This window comes from Ambystoma mexicanum, chromosome 2p (genome assembly GCF_040938575.1).
Source record: "Ambystoma mexicanum isolate Mex_15411 chromosome 2p, UKY_AmexF1_1, whole genome shotgun sequence".
NCBI lineage: Eukaryota > Metazoa > Chordata > Amphibia > Caudata > Ambystomatidae > Ambystoma > Ambystoma mexicanum.
In genome coordinates, this window is record NC_090923.1 from 1,292,417,378 (window position 1) to 1,292,438,836 (window position 21,459).

General features: G+C 43.8%; 2 protein-coding genes across 4 annotated transcripts in view; one reads left to right on the forward strand and one right to left on the reverse strand.

Moving 5' to 3' along the window:
• Positions 1-21,459, forward strand: part of METTL9 (methyltransferase 9, His-X-His N1(pi)-histidine) — a 325,352-nt gene that overhangs the window by 189,638 nt on the left and 114,255 nt on the right. The gene's annotated exons all lie outside the window — the stretch shown is intronic.
• Positions 3,944-21,459, reverse strand: part of IGSF6 (immunoglobulin superfamily member 6) — an 83,533-nt gene continuing 66,017 nt past the window's right edge. Inside the window, exon 6 of one of the 2 annotated variants that reach the window (XM_069645618.1) lies at positions 3,944-4,238. In XM_069645618.1, the coding sequence (XP_069501719.1) occupies positions 4,038-4,238 (201 nt within the window). In that variant the 3' untranslated portion in view covers positions 3,944-4,037. Of the gene's footprint in view, positions 4,239-5,245; positions 5,565-21,459 lie in introns of those variants that run through there. The other variant, XM_069645619.1, reaches the window with a different exon arrangement.

Sequence of the window (21,459 nt, forward strand, 5' to 3'; positions counted from 1 at the left end):
GCCAACCTGAGTGTTGCTCTGCTGTGGGCTTTGGTCCGTCCATGAACTCTGCAGTCTGTCTTCCTCTGGCCAGCACTGCCTTTTCTTCACACACTTCAGTACTGCTGGAAGCTTCTCTCCGACAGCTCGCCTTCTGGCCCTTCCACTCTAGACTGGCTCTGGTCCTTCCTGCTCCCCTCTTGGCATCCTGATGTGCTTCCTTCCACCTTCCTGCACCATGCTGGCTCCTGCAGCTCCTCAAGGGAGGTCTAGACAATTGCTTCCGGTGTCTCTTCCTTTTCTAGTCTACTGGGACCAATGAGCAGCCTGCAACCACTAGACTGCTCATTGTGGTTCTTAGCAGTAGTCTTCATGGTTCCGTACCTCCTCCTCGTCCCAGTGCTTTTAATCTGCATGCTCTCCTGAGAGTCAATGGAGTTCTTCTTTGTCTCAGTACTGGACAAGGAGTTTCCACTTAGGTAGTTCCTGTTCTTCCTCGTCCCAGTACTTTCTAGGGGAATGGGTATTTCTTCTCATACAGAGCCTACACTCTTCCTCTGTTCCGTATTCCCCAAGCTGGCAGGGTGACGATAACACATAGATATGTTAGGGTAGGGGTTGATGTTAGGGTTGTAGGAAGTTGGGCTAAGTTCATGTGAGTTGCGGGGATACCGTGTTCTCCTCTCATAGTCGGCACTAGTCTGACGGGGGCGGTTCCTACCCATGAGATCCTCCTGCTGAGTACCACCGACAGGGGGGACTCTTGAGTAGCGGCCTCACCTCCCTGGCCTCATGAGAAGGGACGCCATCTGAGGATTTGTCACAATACCCACCCATCTGCTCTACATGCCTGATCATTTGGCAGACTCATCATTGTCTTGGTCAATGCCTCTACTTTGAAAACCTTCTGTTTTCCAGAGCCTTATTCGATTGAAAAATCGGTTATGGAATTTTTTGATGAATATATAGCCTCTTCCTAGGTATAAAAGCATGCAAAAGCCTCCATTATTTTGGAAGGTGCCCCCATTATTAGATCTGCTTTTTCTTTTTTTAGAGCAATCCTTTGAAGACCCTGCTCTTCCGCATGTTATGCCTAGTTCTACTGCAAATCTTAATAGAAGTTGCCAAAGCCTCATCCATTGTAATCCAGATCTTACCAACATTAGGGAAATGTAATCGGACCTGGTTAGTAGCCCCGCAGTTAAAATCTGCTCAGGCTCCTGGGATAAGGGAGAAGAACTAAATTGCGTTTTCCTATTTGAAATGATCACATAAGCGATTAGTTCTCCTGAGAAACGAACTTCGATTTAAAACGATTACTAGTACCCAAGCTAATGTCATTGAAGCAAGACGCTCCATGGAAGTGCTGAAGTCAGACTGAAAAGGGACCTTTCTTTCTTAATTCTGTCTTCTGGGCTTAAGTGCACTATCTAGCAGTTGAAGCACTTATTTCTCAATGGTACATTATCCAAGACCAGCATCCCCTGATGTCCAGTTATGGTGGATGGCCGCTTCTGACCAAAACAATATATACTTGAGAGTAATGGCCGCAAACATGTAATAGAAATGTAAATTCACAATCTGTGGGGTTACGTGACCTCTACCAATCATGCTCACCTGCTCTATTCAGCAATTGATGTAGGGTACTCGCCTATATACCAGCTGCACTAATCTTGGATGCTCAAAAAAGGTTTGATAGGGTGACCTGAACTGGTGATCCGCTGTGATTATTTTTGTTGCGTTGCTGTTTTACGCAGTTCCAGACAGATTCCTACTTTGCAGCCGAGCCATTTCTGCTTTTAACTCACTCCTCTGATGGCAATAAAATGAGTAGCAATGAGCTGGGTAGGAATAACATTGGGCATCACTATCGTTGCAATATGGGTTTTAATGCTATAGAAAATGCAAGTAAATGGTGTTATTTTGTATGTGGATATCATGAAATGAAAAGATGGTGTAAAGTAGGACGTCTGGGCAGGTTTTTTTAATACTAATGTCAAATAGTTGCCAGTCCTGATTCTCTTTAATATAAACTTACTTCTGGGATCTAGCGAAAGCACGAAAGAGCGGCCAGCATTGATCAGGACACTACCCTCCCAAACGCTGAAAAGTCACTGTGGATACTTGTATCTCACCTTTCTGTCTGCTTCAACAAGTCTCTTGTTGGTGCGGGATTGGACTGGGACAGTTCGTTTCTCACGTCAGCCATTGCAGACATTACCATTGAGATGGCTCAGGTGGTTAAAGTACTGGCTCCTGCAGTTCTGTCCTTCAAAGGGCAATATTAATGCGTGGATACAACTTTATAAAAATGTTTTACTAGCGTGGCATGATAAGCCATGTTGTTATCTCCTGTCTAGTTTATATGTGATCATGGGTATTTTATTTTATCTTGCCTGTAGCTTTCTCCCTTTGTTGTGAATTGGCAGCATTTAGAAGCAGGCATTCTGCACTGGACACATGCAGATGTACATGTTGACATATATTTTTCTCTTGGGTTTCTTTTAGCTATGAACTCATGGCGTTTTACATATAGGTGTATCCCTTTTTAGGAAATCCTACTACTACAGATATTGAAATTAACGTGGTGCACTCTAATTGCAACTTAAAACTACCAACCGTTCCTCGTTTTGTTGTCCCTTATGTTTGTAGCAGAGGGAACTTCAGGGAAGTTGTTTTCATACCTTAGTTTGCTTTTTTTCTTTTAACATAAAGTTAGTTTAAATACATTACCCCCAAATGGCAAATTTGAATTTTGGATGCATCTTCTTTGAGTTCATCAGCTGCGTGCATGATGCATGATGTATGCCATACAGGATCTGTGCATGCGTGACTGAGTCATTAAAAGGAAGCTACGGGATGGGTCACTAAAAACCCTGTGCGATGCTGGCCCGCGAGTTAGTACACTATCCACCCCATACCTAGCCTGATAAATAGGGTAAACACCCCATCTCCTCGCCTGATGCGAGTGTCACCCCGGTGACTGGAATTGCAGAAAGTAGCAGAGGAAAGCATACATCCTACACTATGCTGGATCCTCATGCGTACTGGGCTGAATTGGACAGGACAGTGGAGTGGTTGAGCAGGGGAGAAGCCAATCAGCAAGCAGATCCTGCAGTGCCCTACCTGAGTCCGGCCACTGCCATGTACGACTGCCGTACCTCAAAATGGGTGATCTCACTTTTACGTCTGCCGCCCCATGGAGCTGCGACCACCGACCAAGTTTACAGAATGTAGCCGTTTGTGCGGATTAGACGCAGGTGGTAAGAGAAGTAATCATTCCTCAACCCTAAAGGTTAAGAACAATCTGGTGTTGCCAATGCAGTACTCACCAGCCCAATTACCCAACAATCATAATATAACATGTGTCTTATATGAATCTTTGTACCAGATTCCTCTGAACGATGAAATGCTTAGTGCTCAGCCACACTATTGTACCTTGCGAAGTGCAGGCTGTCCTTGTGTTGTAGACTAGCACTTCGCTTCACCTGGAAGAAGCGCCAGTATAAGGAGGCAGTTGCTTGGAGCAGTGGTGTGGGAGTTAGGCAATGGATCACCAGTTGTATTGAGAGCAGAGGCGATGTGCAGAAAGGAACAGGCAGCAATACAGAGGAGATGCCGTCGCTACAGAGGGAGAGGGGGAATGGGGCAAAGGTGAGGAGGTGAGGCCATACATGTTGAGGGTCCTAGGAGGAAACGAGAAAAAGGAAGCACAGGAGAGAGAAACGAGATGAAGGACGAGGGAGAAAAGAGTGGAGGCATCGAGGAGAAGAAAGGAAGGGAATCCAAGAACAGCCAACACCGGAAGTGAGGAAGATGAGAATAATCCCCCTGCCCCCCCCCCCTCTTCCCCACCCCAAAATGAGCCCCAAAAATGAACTCTTCAGTGAGCTGGGGGAAACCATTGCTGTATGGTACTACTAATTTAAACAAGTTAGACAATCCTCGCACATTTAAACATTCTCCCATTTGATTATTCTGACGGTAGTGCTCTGGTGGGATATGCTGCTGATTTGGTTGCTCCATATTAACAGAATCTTTACTTTTTTTTTTCTTTTTCATATTTTATCTTTATCAAAAAAACACATTCTGTGTTTTTCTCCAAATATCGTTTTCCGGTTCGTGTCTGTTGGAAACCGTCGCTGGGTGATGCAATGGCCGCATTCTCCGCTCACTGCGCATGAGCGGTGTTCAGCGTCTTCGGTGCTCCTCAACATGCCAGTGCTCGGGCTACACAGCCGTTTGTGAGATCGGCAGATCTGTGAAGAGTGGGCAAGATAAAGTTGGGAGAGTATATACCTTTTTATAAGTGAGCCACGTAATTTGAATGCTGAAGGCAATAAGCACTCCTTTGATAAATGTTAATACTTTCTTTACTTCAAAAACTTTTGATTACACAATACGTTTAACAGTCTGACTGCGTCAGCCCGTATTTGTGGTAAAACATACATATTTTCTTTAATTTATTTCTCATTAGGTCTTTGTGCAGGTTTTGTGAAATGTATTCATTAAAATAATTGTATATAAAAAAATTATACTGATGGTTCATGACAGGAAAGGATTCTAACTGAATTGAATCGAGCATCTTTCAGTTTACTCGCAGAGAGCAATCGGAGTGTGTTTTGGGCAGCAATAAAACGAGCAGCCCTGTCTTTGGGAGTTTTCTGCTGTGCAGTCTAGGCTATTCGCATAGACGTTTCTGAAAGCGACTGCTCTGTTTCATATGTTCTTTTAACCTCACAGTTGCACGACTTGTGTTCAAATGTATTGCAAGAGGTGCGAACGCTCGAGCTTTCCCTAGTCGTGAAGCATATGTTAGCATAAGGAAGTCTTTCAGAATGCAGTCAATAACCAGTGGTATTGACTGCATTCCAGACATTCTGATATTCCAGCAGCCAGCGAACCAACACAAAGCCTTTCAAGAAACAGTAATACAATATCCCGGCATGAATTCTTTCAACAAGCCACTGCGACCTAGTTTAACGCAACAAAAAACACGTAACAATACTTTCACAAGGAAAAGACATTCACTTGATCCTAAATCAAGCTAATGCTTAAATTGTTCTAATGTTAACCACGTTTAGAATTTCTATGTTTATTTCATAAAAACAACCGAATTATTTAAATAGTACAAATGATACACCATTTAATTTACGAACACCTCTTGAGCACTTTACTCAGTATTAGGGTTTTGCCTCACCGCCACAACTCCAATTCCCTTATTACTACTGGTGCTATGTGCTAATAGTGAAGTTCCACGAAACAGTTTTTAAACAGCAGTAGGTTTAATAAGACGAAGAGTGTATTTGCAATGCCAGTAAAATGTTGTCATTCTGAGGGCCCTTCTACACTAAAGCAGTTACATTCCAAAAGAAGGGACCTTTGCTGGAATGTCCAATAATCTCCCTGGTTTTCTGCTGCCAGGGGAATGAGCCCACAATCAGTTGAACCAGGAGGCTAATGATGCTCACCGCAGATGTTCTCGTTTTGGCAGTGAGTGGTAGCGGCAAAAGAAATGTGGGACCCCATTGCCTGCCTGTCAGCTGTCCGCAGCTGCTCCCTCAAGTAGTGTTTTGGTAGATCACCTGCAAAGAAAAGAAAAAATGTGGTTTCATTAGCATGTCTATTCCACACATGCTACACCCGAAGAGGGCCGGTTAGTTTCAAGTGATTGGCAGACCACAGTGGATGCATTAGTCCCACCTTTCCTCGCGGGCCATTGAAAAAAACTCATTGCACACTTGGTGCATTGAGATCTAGCTCACGTGACCGTGAAGGTGTGCGAGTCCACATGTGAAGAATGATTGTGTTCAGGCATGCAAAACCATATGCATGCATCCTCTTTCTCTCTATGCTAAAATATCACTTGGTTGTACCCATTCCCTTCTGGGTCCCTCTTCACTTATGAGTGCAGCATTGTTTTGTTAACTTTTTTAGTCCACCCATATGACGCCCTTCTCTGCCTTGTGCATGCACAATCCTGTCTCCCTTCCAGCAATGCACTTTTAGGAATGACAAAGCTTCTCCACCTACCGGGCCTGTTTATGAGCAAGCAGCTTACATCTCTCCGACTTAGATTTCTCCTCACCGTTCACTGTTGATAAAAAGGAAGATTATCCCTGTCCCGTGGTTAATGCGCACGCCAGGAGTCTTATCCACTTTTCATGCTCTGTTAATGAACAGGTGGATTGCCATCTTCAGATACACTACTATTAACGAGCAGCCTATCAACCTCCCATGCCTTTTTAGTGACAATGAAACGTATCCTCCGCCCGAGACCTCTGCCTTTGTAGGAGGCTGGTTCTCTTCCTCCTTTGGGGCTGTTCATGAAAAGGAAGCTAATCTTCCACTCGAGGCCTATATGAAGTCCCAAGGGGGGCACTGGAGGCTGGGCAAGCCAATACGCTATTGGAGGAGCTACCTGGAGGTGGTACTTGGGGGAGGGGAGATACAGGGGAGCATATCCCAAGGACTCTGAACTTAACCTGAAGTATTGTGCTGCCTAGTGACAGGAGTGGACACTGACCAGCATGGCCTCTACCCCTCAACTATACAACTACTAGCAGATATAGTAGCCCTTCAAGAAACTTGGTTAAATGCTACTCGATATAGGACAATCATGAAATATCTATTATTCCAGTGGTAACGGCGCAAAAAGGTCGTCCTATGGCAGGTTTGTTGGTTGCTGTAAAAACAAGCGAAGGATTAAAATTGCATCCCTGGGCAAGCCCGAACAACTACACTCAACTCGTGAAAATCACGTTGGACTCTCAAGTTGTAGCACTAATTAACCTTTACAGAAATCCAGCAGCCATATCTGATGGCCTCTTCTGCAAAGATCTAACTGAGCTTCTTGAATTGATCGCAACAACCAAAGGAATAACATCAGTCATATTAGTTGGAGATCTTAATCTCGACTTCATTAAACCCATCAAAGGGAAAAAAACTCAAGAGATTAATAGATGGACTGCTTTCATGAAGCATGCAGACATGAGAATGGCCAACGGTTCACTTCCCGGTGATATTCCTCCACAGATGACCTGGCAGAGAGGAGGTTCAGCAAGCATCATCGACTATATATATTTAACAGAAGCGCATTTTATGCAGACATCAAGCTTCAAGATAATAGAACAAGCGATGAGTGATCATCACATGCTAAAGTTAACCTGGCCAAGGGACAATTATGATGACCCATGTGAGCGCCAATGGATGTCTCAAAGTGTGTGGTCTCTGAAAAATTTGACTGCGCTTAATGAAACATTGAAGTTACAAGAATTTCACCATTTAAACTCATATGTGGATGCACTTGTCACCATATAAAACCATTTACATTCCGAACAGAAGATCACATATCCATACTTTTGATCCTGCGATGTCACATGCAAAAAAAGAATACCGAAAAGCAGTAAGAACAATCAGACCCCTCCCATGGAATGAGAGGATTAAAACCCGTAAAGCGTTGAAATCACGCTATAGAAACTGGGTTAGGTCCCATAAAGGCAAACTTTTTCAACATGATGGAGAAGCTTTTCTCGTAGCCACACTGAATAAAAACGCCTCACAAATTTGGCAACTGTTAAATGCAAACACTCATCAGTTGCAATCACAAATAAATGGAGTTAGTGAAAATCAATGGATACTACACTTCACAAATCTATATGCTGACAAGTCCTTTGATTTTTTTTTTCAGTATAAAAACAAATTTTCATCCTCTTGGTCCTTGGAATGCTCCGAGAATATAATTTAGGAACTAATGGCAAAATCTTCATCACAAGCTGCCAGGCCTGATGGCATTACCAACTACATGCTAAAGGAACATCCTAAGTACTGGGCAATCGCCTTGAACAACATTTATCAACGTATTCTTCGATCCAAGGAGATACCGAACTCTTGGCGCACTTCTATAATTGTCCCAATCTTTAAAAAAGATGATCGTGGAACACCTTCGAACTATCGATCGATAGCTCTCTTGGACTCCCCAGGCAAGATCTTTAATCGCTTAGTCCTAAGAGACTTTAACCAATGGACTCAGACAAGTAACCGCCGTGATTGTAACCAAACGGGCTTTGTTTCTGGCCTTGGGACGGCAGTTAATCTCTTCATTCTCAATTCATTAAAAGCACAAGCGCGATATACTAAAACACCCTTATTTTTTGCATTTGTTGATCTAAATGCGGCTTTTGACTCAGTGTCAAGAGTGAAACTCATTGAAAAACTCATTAAAGCTCAATGTCCTCAAGATCTGATTGACATTATCTTTGCTTTGCATTCTTCGACATCCATTCAGATCCCTTTGACTATGATGGGAATGCTGTCTGCGGTCAGTGGAACTTCGAGAGGGCTGAAGCAGGGATGTATCCTAGCTTCAGCCCTCTTCAATTTCTTTATCCATGATGTAAAAGCCATCTTCCTAAATATAGCATCTGACTCACCTAAAATGAATTCAGTTCCTATTCAAGCACTGTGGTATGCTGATGACCTCGTCCTGGTCTCTAAAACTCCAACTGGGTTACAGAAGCTAATTTCTACTCTTACTATTTACTTTGACGAGAATGAGTTGTCGATGAATGTTAAAAAAATCCCAGATAGTAGCCTATAGTCCAAAACCAACTCATAGAACTAAATATACCTGGATGGTCAAGGACATAATTTTGGACATTGTCCCATGCTATAAATATCTGGGATCACAATTTGAAGCAAATCCATCTTATATAGAGCATTTGCAGACATTACAAAACAAATTGACATCGGCAGTATCTCTCCTTCTCTATAAATATGGCAAATTTTCTATCAGTCCTTCATTACACTTTTGGCAACAAAAGGTAACGCCAGTCTTATTGTATGGGTTGGAGGCAAGAGCTATCACCGATACACAAGATTTGGATAAAATAGAATACAAATTTTGGAGAAAAAGTTTAAATGTTCCACAATCGACACCCGGCCCATGGTTGAGATAGAGCTAGGTCTTGTTTTGTTAACTGCAAAATATCATTGGCAACTATGTGTGTTATTTCGAAAATGTCTTGTAAATACTAATGAAGGGTCGATTTTAGCCACTTTATCCACATCTGTTCACATCAACTCATCTGTTTGTCCAGAAATGGACTAAATATGTGTATCAAATTATGATCAGTGCAGATGTAGATCTCGAAACACTTATACAAAATCCTAACAGAGCAGAAAAGATCTTTCTCAATGACTAGATTAAGACACGGACATTATGTCTACAATATAAGCATTTTTCAAGTCAGTTATATGGTGACAAGAAAATGGGGAGTGTGGAACCGTATTTGTTAAAATCTCTGTCACCCCAAGTGCGTATGGGAATTCTGAGAATGCGATTCAACCTCTGGCATACTCGCGATATTCTAGCTCAACGCAAACTAATTAAAATGACTGATAGCTTTTGTAGATTTTGCAATGACCCATCTCAAAAAGAAACTCTAGAACATATTACTGAATGTGAATGGCCAGCATTATGTGCATTGCAAAATAAGTTCTTTATGAAGCATATGCATACAGTAGTTAATGTCCCGCCAGATCTTAGATGGGCTTTTTTACTTAATTCTGCTAACATGAGTATACTCATTACATCGGTGGGTTTTCTTAATGCACTCCATTTGTTTGACCAATCGAACCTGTGAATTGATGAATTGATGATTGGTATAGCTTGACAACTTGTTAAAGATCTTCAGTATCAGCACAAATTGAATAATCAAAACTAGATTGTCTTTTTTTTGTAATCATATGTTGAATGTTTCTTCTCTGTAATTTAGCGTTGATTGTTGTTTTCTTTTTGTGCTTCTTCTGGCCTCTAGAAGCCCATGACACTTCCTTGTTTTTCCATGTAAATATTTTTCTTTGTTTATGTAAATATCTAGTTTTATATATATCAACTGTATTTAATCATGTTAGAAAATGTATTCTTATAAATTGAAAAAAAAGTTGATTCATTTCAGCTAAAATTTCAATAAAAAAACAAAATACAACTAATATCCAGAAAAGGCACACTCCGTTACTTTCAATAGCACAATTGGCACTTCTCTGCAGAGATTAGAGGGGAGGTAAAACACACACTAGACTGAGGGCAAGAAGTAGCCACCAAAGCACTTCCATCATGCAGAAACAGAACCTTCCTCTCACTCAGCCAGAACAGCAAAGAGGACAACCTCAATCTCTTCACCCCATTAAGCAGCAGGGCCTGTGAATACACAATGATATTATGGCTCTAAAGCCACACTGCAGCCACAAGCTCGAAATTCCCAAGGAAAAGGTTAGCATGTGGGCCCCAGAATTCAATATTTCCCATGTTTAAACCCAATGATCCGCAAAGAAGACTACAAACAAGGGAGCGAGGGATACAGGTTTCTCAAAATGCAAACCCTGCAAGCACATGGTATACATTCAAAATGGTCTGCAGCCTTTTCAAAGCCCACTTTGAGTTCTGAACTAGAAAGCCTCACTCTGTTAACAACCTGACCACCCCAGCCAATCTGGTGTAGACACATGGCCCAGAGGGCTCTGTCTCCTTAGTCTTGGAGATTGGAAGCAGGAGTACAGATGTGAGCTAGAGAACAGAGCGACCAGAGTCAGCTGTAACATCCTTACATGGGCAGGGGCCTGGAAAAACTGCAGAGGCCAGAACACTGAACTTGCTAAAGAGTGAGAAGGGTGTCCAATTCCTTGCAGGGCCTTCGAGGGAGAAAAACGGAGCCCTAGAGAAAAACCTTAGACTGCTGGTGGCTATATCTGATCTCCTTGTCTGAGCCAGAGATTAGGTAAGGCATTGACCCAGGAGAACAACTACAGACAACTACAGACTGGCGAGTTAAATAACTCGGCCTAACAAAGACCCTAAACAAGGGGAAGAAATATATGCTGGCTAAAGGTATATCCAAGTTAATAGACTAAGCGAGGCAGAAGGAAATACTTTCTAGTGGGAGTGTGTACAAGGTACCATCATTGGCCCAGGAGAGAGACCCACGGCTAGAAAGTGGGAATACCCATATCAAACCCTAAGGAGAGGGTGGAATGCTTGCTGGTACACATGTACCCCAGGCAATACCCTAAGCAATTTAGGAGAGGAAATACTTGCTGGTAGGAATTGCTAAAGCAATGTTCAGGGTGCTCTCTTGATTGGCTCGCCAGGAAGCGAGCTGGACGCTTTATCCGTAGGGTTGCTTCAAAGCATAAAGGGTGGTATAGCCTTCGAACTGCACAGTCAAGCCAAGAGCTGGGTGGTTTAACATTGGGACTGAGAAGACGAAACGCAAAAGGGGCACTATAACCATGAGATTGTGAGTTTTGGAGCCAAGAAGCGAAAGAGTGCTATATCCCAAAGACTATGCATTAGACCAGGAATTCTTGAAGACCCCACTGGTGCCCAGCTGAGTTAATTTTACATCCTTTTCGCTTAGTTGCCCTTCCTGACTTTTGTCCTAATAATTGGTGTTCCTTGGACTATCCCAAAAACAGAAAAGAAAATGGAAAGCTCTCTTCCTTTCATTGAGCTCCTACAACTCCCCAAGTTAATCATCCTGCCACTTTGATAAATGTTACTTTTGAATAGTGTTCATAACCCCTATACCATATAGGTTTTCGACCAGACCATAATTCTGTGTTCAAATGGGTTGAATTAGATCCTGTGTGTTCTGCTGATTCTTCCTCACACCTGTTAATGAGGGGGGGAAGCTTGTCCTCCTTCCATTGCCTGTTCATCAAGAAGCTTGCCATTCTACCAAGGACTGTTCATGGAGAAGATGTATATCCTCCTTCCCATCCTTTTTAATGAAGGTGAATACAAGACACAGGTCACTTGCAAAGAAATATTAAGCTACGGGTGCAAGTACTTTAAATTAAAGAGGATTACTGTATAAATACTTGAAATTATATAATGACAATATTACGCAGCACTGGAGGGAGCGGTGGGATCAGTTAAGGAGGATGAGGAGAGGGCAGGGGAAGCTCCCGCTTTAGCAACGGAGTGAAGTTTAAGCATTGAGATCCACAGTCTGGCTGACTTTGAATGTGATGGCCAGCCGGTTCCAATGGGGCGAGGCAAGTACGTAGAAAGGGTGGAAGTGAGTGGAGGCGCAATATGTTTTTTTGCCGCCATCCCATCGTTATTATGTTAAAGGTTCTTATACCGCACACTATTGCAACCTGCGTGGTTTCCTGGCACTCTGGCGGATCTGTGAAGCACGTGGTAAGGGGGGGGTGTTAGTAGGCCTGAGTGTCCGGGCTCTGCACGGAAGGTACTCCAGGAAAGGGAAGGTGGTATACAAGGTTGGAGGGTGTTTTACCTGCTAACACAATTTGTAGGAGCATGCGTGAGCTTTTTTTTAAATGACAAGGTTTCCTTAACGTAGGTCCGTTTAGGAGGGTGGAATGATACCTTTTCAAGATGGAGGAGGCTTGCCTAGAAGCTGATTTTTGGACCTTTAGAAAAGGTTATTCAGGAATATTGAATTGTAACGCCCTTTCATTACAGACACTAACTAAGCAGGTTACAGCTACCTTTAGCTCCAGAAGTAATTGGGATAAAACAGTTAATATAGTCAGAGAACTACAGAAAATCTTCAACTCAGTTTTGAGATAAGGCATTAGTATTTATAGAGAAAATGTTTACAATTCTAGTGAGGCTTAGAATATTGTGTTTGTACATAAATCGAAGTTGATCTTCAAAAACTAAAATAGTGCTTTAAAAATCAAGTTCTTACGAATTGCAGCAGGAAGCAGGTTTTCGGAAGATTGGGGTCACAGGAACGTAACCTGCTTCCCGATCGAGGAAATTGACAAGTGAGCTCCGAGGCCCACATTAGAGGAAGGGACCTAGAAGTGCGAGCATGAAACATGGAGAGTCCTCGATCTGTTTCCAGGCAACTCGGCGAGGAGTTGGTTGAAGCGCAGAAGGGCGAACCGGACCTCTTAGTGAAAAAATACAGATGTGCAGCAGAGTGGCGAATCAGCTCAGCGTTACCGTCAGATCAAAGCAGACACCAGAGGGCACGTAGAATGAGCAGTTCCGAGCTCGAGAGGAACCTAGTGAGTGCAGCAGTGCGGTGTAAGCAAAAGACTAAGTTAATAGATTAGATGCAGCAGCGTCATTAAACCGAAAGACAAAATAAAAATAAACAAGGCGCAGAAGCACATACCGGAAAATACATTATTAAAAGAAAGAAGTACACACACATTGCAGTGCAGAATGACTTTGAACAGTTAAATCAGTGAAGTTTAGGAATAACCCGCAACTACCTGTAATGAGGAGCAATGAGGGTACAGCACACAATGAGAGGAGCTGAAGTAGAAATTACCTAAACTGAGTTAAGAGAGCTAAAAACACTCACTTAGGTTAGACTACTCTGTAAAAGGAAAGATCATCTAAGAAAGCACTCAAGACAGAAATATTTAGAAACTAGTAAGACATCCGGCGAGTCTTTCTACAACATCTCCAGGAGAGAGTATCAGAAATGAGAACCACAGTCTGGTCTGAGAAGATGGAGGGAGTACAGATGCCTTCAAGCAATAAGAAGAGGCAGACAGGTAACCCAAGGAAAGTAGCTAGCAGGAAGACAAGGGAGAGCAGGAGGTAAGGAATTGAGTATTAACCACATGTATTTGGTTTTCAGGTCTTCAATAGCACATTGGAGGACAAGAGGAGCATCTGAAAAGAAGTCCTGTCCATTTTTATTTTATCCACTTCCCCTTTCCCCCCTGGTTGTGGCCTCAACAGTAGTCACTAAAACTCATGGAGTCCACGGCTTCGAGGGGTTAGTGGGGTTCATCTTCAGCCTCCACAGGATGAGAATCTGGGACCCGAGACCAAGCGGTAGAAAAGGACAAGAGAGCTGTGATGTGCTGTTGGAAAGAAAACTTCCAAACCTGAGACACAGCAATAAATAAAAAATGCCCCAAAATGGGACACAGCAGTGATTGGAGAACTACTTGCTAGCTGGCTAACATGGGTCTGCTGTGCTATGTAAGGTAATAGGCGTGGTAGGGCTTTACTGGAATACAGTAATTGATGTATTCCCCACTTATTCCCCTGTGTTGAATACAGGAGTTTGGTGTGCTTTTGTTAACAGGGTAAATTTTCCACTGCTTTGACATATTCCCACCCATTGGAAAATTCAGCGGGAGATGACCCATCATTTGAAAATAAAAGTCACTCTGGTTTGCTAAAGCTTCTACACTCTTTATCCTTCCTTTCACCCGCAGTTATTTACCCTCCAAGGCCCCTGGCCAAATTTCCAGTGGACTACTGAAAGGCCGTTTCTAAGGAACTGGGTTATGAGGCTCACAGTGGACATGTTTGGCCAGTGCCAAGGGCAGCCTTCGTGTAATAGGTTTGTTGGCCTCACCAAATGTTGCTAACCTTTTCACACTTCCCATACCAGTCACAAGGTGGCAATGTTCTCACATGTTGCGATTTGAAGGCTACTTGAGGCACAATGCATCTTTCTTTGTCAATTATTTTGCATTGTTATTTTTTTTATTAAGTTTTGGAATTAATACAGAATATAATAATCAGCAATTCTCAACAATTATAAGACTTACCAATTAAATAATCCCAATATAAATATGTAAATTGAGTTAACAGGTAAGACATTAGCGCAGTGTAATGAGGTTACAATACATGCAGACATTCACAAAAACCTAATATACAGAACTCTAGAAGCAATATAAGAGAGAGATTGATCTAAAGGGATTACAGGAACAGAAAAGGCTAAAATAGACTGAAGCAATAATTAAAAAGAATCTATTGACGAGGCATTAATGATAATGATGTGTTATATAGCGCATTTATCCAAAGCGCTTTACAGAGCACATTTTTACATACAATATCACCCAACCGAAATTGGTACTCATTTATCGACCTCGGAAGGATGAAAGGCTGAGTTGGCCTTGCCGGGATTCGAAAATGCAACCTGCAGCTAATCCTCGAATCGCATCAGCGAGCGCTCAACCCGCTGAGCTATCTTACCTGCATTAAGATGTTCGTTCAGCGGACTCCACTTTTGATGTTTATGCAAATCAATTGGAGAAGTGGCAAAACCTTTTTCTTTGGTGGAATTATAAATGTTACGTTTGCTTTGTCAATTTCAATTTTTGCAGCAGTGCAGTAAGCATACTTTGCTCTTGTTTCCGATAAAAAAAATGCACTGTGAATTGGTCCCAGTGTTCCTAATTTATGACTGTGACTTCTAGGTGAGGAAATCCATTAAACTAACTTGACATTTTTTGCTGATTAACTTTCAGAGTAATAAGTACAAGGTCCATTATTTTGTTACGCTCTTGGTGTTCCCCCAAGGGATTCAGTTGGCTGCATGGCCTCCATGGAGCTTATTGATGTAGTTTTCTCTCCAGCTCGGAGGACCTCCAAATATATCTGTCTGTACTAGGACAACGTTATGTTATTTAAGATAACCGCATTTGGGCATGCTTTTGACCCAACTAGAGCGCCATTTAAATAAGACCTGCACATGTTGTTGCAGTTCCTGTATGGCTAAACTTTCATGAATCATACCCAAACATTTGAGACGAGAAGAGGCAACAGCTCATTAAGGTTCCTATGCGTGTAATTTTTGGGTTAGTTAAGGGTGGCAATATCGACCTATGGGATGCTACTTGGAACTTCTGTGGACTGCTTTCCAATCCCTGTAATTTAAGCGATCTGTTGATTGCATTCCTGGGACTTTTGCAAGTTCCAGTACCTGGTTGGTTGAGCCTGCAATCAGCAGTCGTACTTTCATGTGTTTTGACTCGTTTCATAAAATTGGGGATGATTTATGGTCATGTTACTTCACTTCTTATAATTCTGGCTTCCTTGGCACACATTCTACTGACCTCACACAGCCACCGCACCCCGCCTACCATTAGAATGCAGCTACACACCGCACTGGCTTCACACATACTGAGTGCACCCAAGTACTATATACTACCTTACTCTTTCCCCTGACCTAGACTACGGTCCCCAGGGTATTCTCGTTTTGAGATCATACCAGTGGTAAATAAGGCGCTATACAAATGCACAATAACATAACACTTTGCAAAGTTATCTCTGTGGAGGCCCAGGAAAACATCTGAATTCGTTGTCGGTGGGAAGAATGGACCCAGCTCTGGGGAGATCTGCCAATGCCTTAGGACTATATCTCAGTAGAGTAGGGTGGAAACGGTAGCCGGCCGATAGAGCTTTGCATGTTTTTTCCCACAAACAGTAGGTTGGCTAATGGGTGCTGTAATGGGATCTGTTCGAGATGCACCCAAGTTATTCTGCGGGTTGTGTATCCATTCGAAGATGTGTGCAACCTTGACCCCAACGAGGTATTGTTTAATATCCAGAACTCCTACATAGACCTCCAAAAGGCAGAGAGTGTGTCAAGATGCCCCTCGCCCACCCTTGAGGTGGAAGGGCCCCTATCACCAAATTAAATGGAGCGCCTTGCGTTCTAGTCATCCCTGGAGGATAGCTCGGCAGCAACGTGCCCGCCTTGGAAACAAGACGACACGAAGCAACGCAGGTTCGACCCCCCGGTCCGTGCTTAGAAACCTCTGGGTAATAAGCACATTCTAAATACGCAACTAAGAGACATATTCCTGTAACAGCGCCTCATTGCCCCCGGGCTGTGTTGGCGCTTTAAAAATTCAAATAAATATAGTGGATTCAATATGTGGTACAGCATCTTAATCTGGTGCCTGCTGACACATAAATCAGTTTCAGAACCACGTTCATTTTAAGGGCCTGGATTCTGCCAATCCAGGAGCACTCTTGGATCGACCATCTCTCCAGGTTAGACTCAAGGTCTTTAAACAATCGGGTGATGTTTCTATTTAGCTTTTTAGTGTTCTAGCAATTTCAGTCTGAGGGCTCCCACTGTAGCACACATTGTTTTTTGGGGAGCTATAATGGCTTCACTTTCAGGTATGTTCAGGTCTTTTAGATTTTGTATGATTTATAGAGAACCCTGCTACCTCCTTTTCATTAGAGGTCTGACATTTCTGCTGGCGAAGTGTCTACTTTGGAGAGAAAGAGAAGGATGTCATCGGCATATAGTGAACTTTTACGTGTATGGCCTTCTATTGTGATGCCTGTTATATTACAGTTGGGTCTGATTCTCATGGCCAGCGGTTCTATAAAGAGGGTAAATAACCGAGGGGAATGGTGGCACCCCTGCCAGATGCCTCTTGTTAGTTTTATCTGTGGAGCGTAGTGGTCATTAACCTTCAATTTAGCAGTGGGGTAGCTCGGAGTGGCTTTGATCCAGGTCAAGAAGTTTGGCCTGAAGCCCATCTTTTCCATAGTTTAGCAAAGGAAGGGCTAGTCTACCTTAACAAAAACCTTGTTGGCATTGAGCCCTCATGGGTTAAATGAGAGTTTGTGCCAGAATTAAGTTCTATTATATTGATAGCCCTTCAAATTTTCACCTGCATGGATCTCCCTTGATGAAGCCTGTTTGGTCATGAGGGAGGAGAGGATATTTGCTAAACGGTTGGCCAATGTTTTACCAAAAAGGTTTGCGTCTATGTTAAATAATGAGATTAGGCGAAATGAAGAGCAGTCCATCTCTTCCTTCCCAGGTTTTAGAACTAGCATGGTGAGGGATTCCCCCATAGTAGGAGAAGTGGTTTTAGAGTCCAAATAGGGCTTAAACAATTTGGAGAGAAATGGGATGAGCTGGGGCTTGAACAGCTTGTAAAACAGTCAGGAGAAGCCATCAGGACTCTGGGATGTATGTGGAGGTATGTTTTTGAGAAGCAGGTCTGTCTCCTCTGTTGCTATGGGGCATCCAGTAGCTTATAGTGGGGTTCTGTAAACTGGGGGAGGCCGATTTCCCCCGGAGGTATTGTGGGGGAATTTCCCGTCACCCCATGCCCAATGGACATTATAGGCAAGAAGTAGTTGTAAACTACTATTGTTTTGGAGGCGTCATAGAGTATGTGTCTCCATTATCCTTCAGTTTAGAAATATAGTTCTGGATGTTTGTTTTTAACAGAGTATACACTAATAGTCTATCGGCTTTATTCCTCCACGTACAATATGTTTGCTTTTAGAATCTGTGCAGTTCTTTCAGATACAAGAGCCTCTAGTTTTGTGTGTTCAAGATTAAGGTCCATCTGTGCCTAGATTGTGGTTTTTACTTTCAAAATGTTCTCTCATTGCTCGACTTCTGCCTCTTGGTCGATTCTAATTTTATGTCTAACCATGATGTATGACGTGGTTTTTGGAGATCAGTTCCCCCTGATGACCGCTTTAAATGCGTCCCAGATTGGGTTCGTAGACACTTCCTCTGTGACATTCTGGGAGAAATATATACAGCAATACGGGCTGCAGTTTCATTTTGGATAACCAGGTCTTTTAACAGGGAGTCCCCCATCGGCCAGGATGGTCTTGGTTGGCGGTGCAGGAGGACCGTTTGACTTGTGGTCAGGATGGCTGCATGAGTCGTGAGGGCTCTAAACCCAATTATCGAATACCAGTTATAGAGGACTAGAGTGGAAGAGATCAGAATCTGGTCTATCCTGGAGTGTCCTCTATGGACATGCGAGAAGATTGAGTAGTCTTGCTCCCCCTCGTTCTGAAATTTCCAAATGTCTAGCAGATTTAAATCTTTCATTAGTAGGCCCTGAGCCTTTTACTCTGTGGTGGCCAGGAGCGTTTTATCTATAATGTTTCAAAGGAGTGTGAAATCCCCTCTCCAATTACAAGGAGTCCCTTTGCAAAGGCAGCAATTCAGGTGGTTGGCCCAGAGAAAAAAGCATCCTGCTGGTCTTTGAGGGCGTAGATTGATATTATAGTGTATAAATGTCCCAGAAGGATTCCCCTAACCATGAGATACCGTCCCTTTGGGTCTTTAAGAATAGCCTGTTTGGTGATGGGCAGAGCATTAACAAGCAGAGGAGCGACCTGCCTTTTATTTTTTTAACCTGCTGTAGCGATGAATTGGAAGGGGACTATTTTAGAATTTGGACAGCCTTCATCAGATTTCAAGAGGTCAGTTTCTTGCAGAATTGCTATACGTGTGTATAGTTGAGAGAGACTGGAGAGGATCCCCTTACGCTTAGCTCGAGAGTTTAACCCCTGGATATTCATAGATCACGTTTGTAGAGCAGTTGGGGTCAAGGTTGAATATCGAAGGGACTGGTGGAGTGATTCGTACAGGCAGTCTTCCTCCCTTTCCTTTTCTACCAGTGGTGACTCCCTCCCATAGTGATCAGGTGCGAGCCAGGGTGTAATATAGGAACACTTAACCGGCTTAGGCAAGTTAACCTTTCCGAGAGAACGAGAGGAATAAACTGAACAGGAGAAAGCATACAAGTTTGAGAGCTTGCAAGCTGTTAAGCTCTTTTAAGGCCATTGATGGGGGAATTAATGCATCACCCCACCAGTCTGTATGAACCATAAAAGATACAAGCTTGTCTTTAGTGGGAGCCCATAAATCGGTGTTCCTGAGGTTGCTCGCAGGCAACAACAGACATGGCACTGTAGTTTTGACTGCGGCAGGGCCATCAGCTGAAAGCAGCATCCAGACAGTGCCGCTGGACATTGCAGCGGTCCGTGCCAAGACCCTTTTTCGGATAAAGACCACCCCCTCGTGGCCTTCCCTGTACTTCTAGGTTTGTGCTCCGGTGGATGGGGCTTCTCTTTATTAGCTGGAGAACCTGATTGGAGCAAATCCTCTGCTTCTTGGAGGGTGAAAATAAACCAGGATTGGTTCTCAAAAGTGAACAAGAGGGTATTTGACAGTGGCCAGCGATATTTGATGATTTTGTATTGGAGCCGGGATGTTACTGCATGGAGGGATCAACGTTTAGCGAGGCTCGTCAAACGTCTTGGAAAACCAATATTTGGGAGGAGCGAAAATTGATATTTTTTCGTTCTGGCAGTTTTCAGGACCTCTTCTCTCTTTAACCTGGAAGAAGTGTACCCCTGTGAGGACGTCCAGAATTAAATCCCTCTCCCTTTGAAATGTGGAGAAGACTGGTGCTGTGTTGTGGTTCGATCTAGCTTGATCGGATCCTTCAGTCCGGGGGTAGTGAGGATTTCCAGGAAGAGGTGCTGGGCAGATCTTTCCAGGTCTTGGTCGGGATGTTTCTGGGCACTCATCCTGAGGTTGTTCCTCCTGGATCTGTTCTCCAGACCATCTTGCTTTGCGGCCAGAGACTCTCAAATGCTTTTAATGCTTCCCTATTCGTGAATTCAGAGAGTTTGTGGACCTGGTCACAGGAGGAGCTCTCATTCTCATCCACCCAATGTTCCACCGTCAGGAGCTGCTTGTGCAGGGAAGATGCCTTCTGTGATAATTCCGCCATGCTATTCTTAATGTCAGATTTGTGATCCTCAAAATGATTTTCAAGTCAGACTTCATTGCTAAGGAGTCAAGATGAGGGTCGTAGATTCGCGGGGCATGGACTTGTGCTGTAACGATTATGTCCTGCTTGTTTGTTTTTTCCTACTTGTCCCCACATCCACCATGGCCAAAACATTACTGGATTTAGACTGTTTGCCTACTTTGCCATTTGGACACAAACATGCAGATACTGATGTGGAATATGTGCAGGAGATTGCTTGATTTCTCCGGTCTGGTGTAAAAATATCAGTGTGGAATAATCATGAACTTCCCCTCCCCACCTCTCCCCCAAGGATAAGCTTGGCGCAGGTAAGGTATCTGCCCCTCCAAAGGATAAGCTTGGCGCAGGTAAGATATCTGCCCCTCCAAGATTGAAAGGGCCTGTCTCAGTTGTCGGAGTGGGCACCAAGCCTGGGGCTGCTGTAGAATGGGGGGAAATTCACACGACCCGCTGTTAACACCAGTTTGGCTAGGGATTGTCTTCTGTGTTGCTGTCCCCCTTCCAGTTTGTATTTGGTATTTAGAGGGGCCCAGCCCTCCTTGCAGTTACTGCGGGAGCTTTGGAGCCCTCTCCTGGCTAGGTATGCTCACCGCTGTGTCCCTGCGGGGTCCTCCAGGTGATGAATACTCTGCCAAGATCTCGCTCCAGGGTGGTTGGAGGGAGTGGAGCGCCCCTACTTGGGTCTCCCCTCTTAGGGTGCAGTTATCTGTACGTCGGCCCACTCCAGTCGTCCGCATTGGGCCCAGGTGCGGGTCAGTGTGTGGCTGCACCTGCCAAAGCCAGGCCATCTTGAGTTACCTCTCCGCTCGAGGGCCGCAACCTGCTCTCGATAGCCCCACGCCTGAGGCAGGATGACCGCGCCTCCTCTTTAGCGGAGTCTGTCACGGCTGACTGCTGCAGTTTACGACATACACAACTCCTGTCCCTTGGCCCGAACTCCTGTCCCTTGGCCAGTCAATCATCCTGGCTTCCAGGGATTACGAGGCCATCAATGTGACCCTTCACTGTGTTAACCAATCATAGAGCCCAACACTACGCTCCGCGGCATCTGTACAGGCTGGGCGATCTGGAGCTCTTCCAGGGAGCATCTGCCATAGCATGCTGTTTAGCCGCCCCCCAAACCACTTTCAT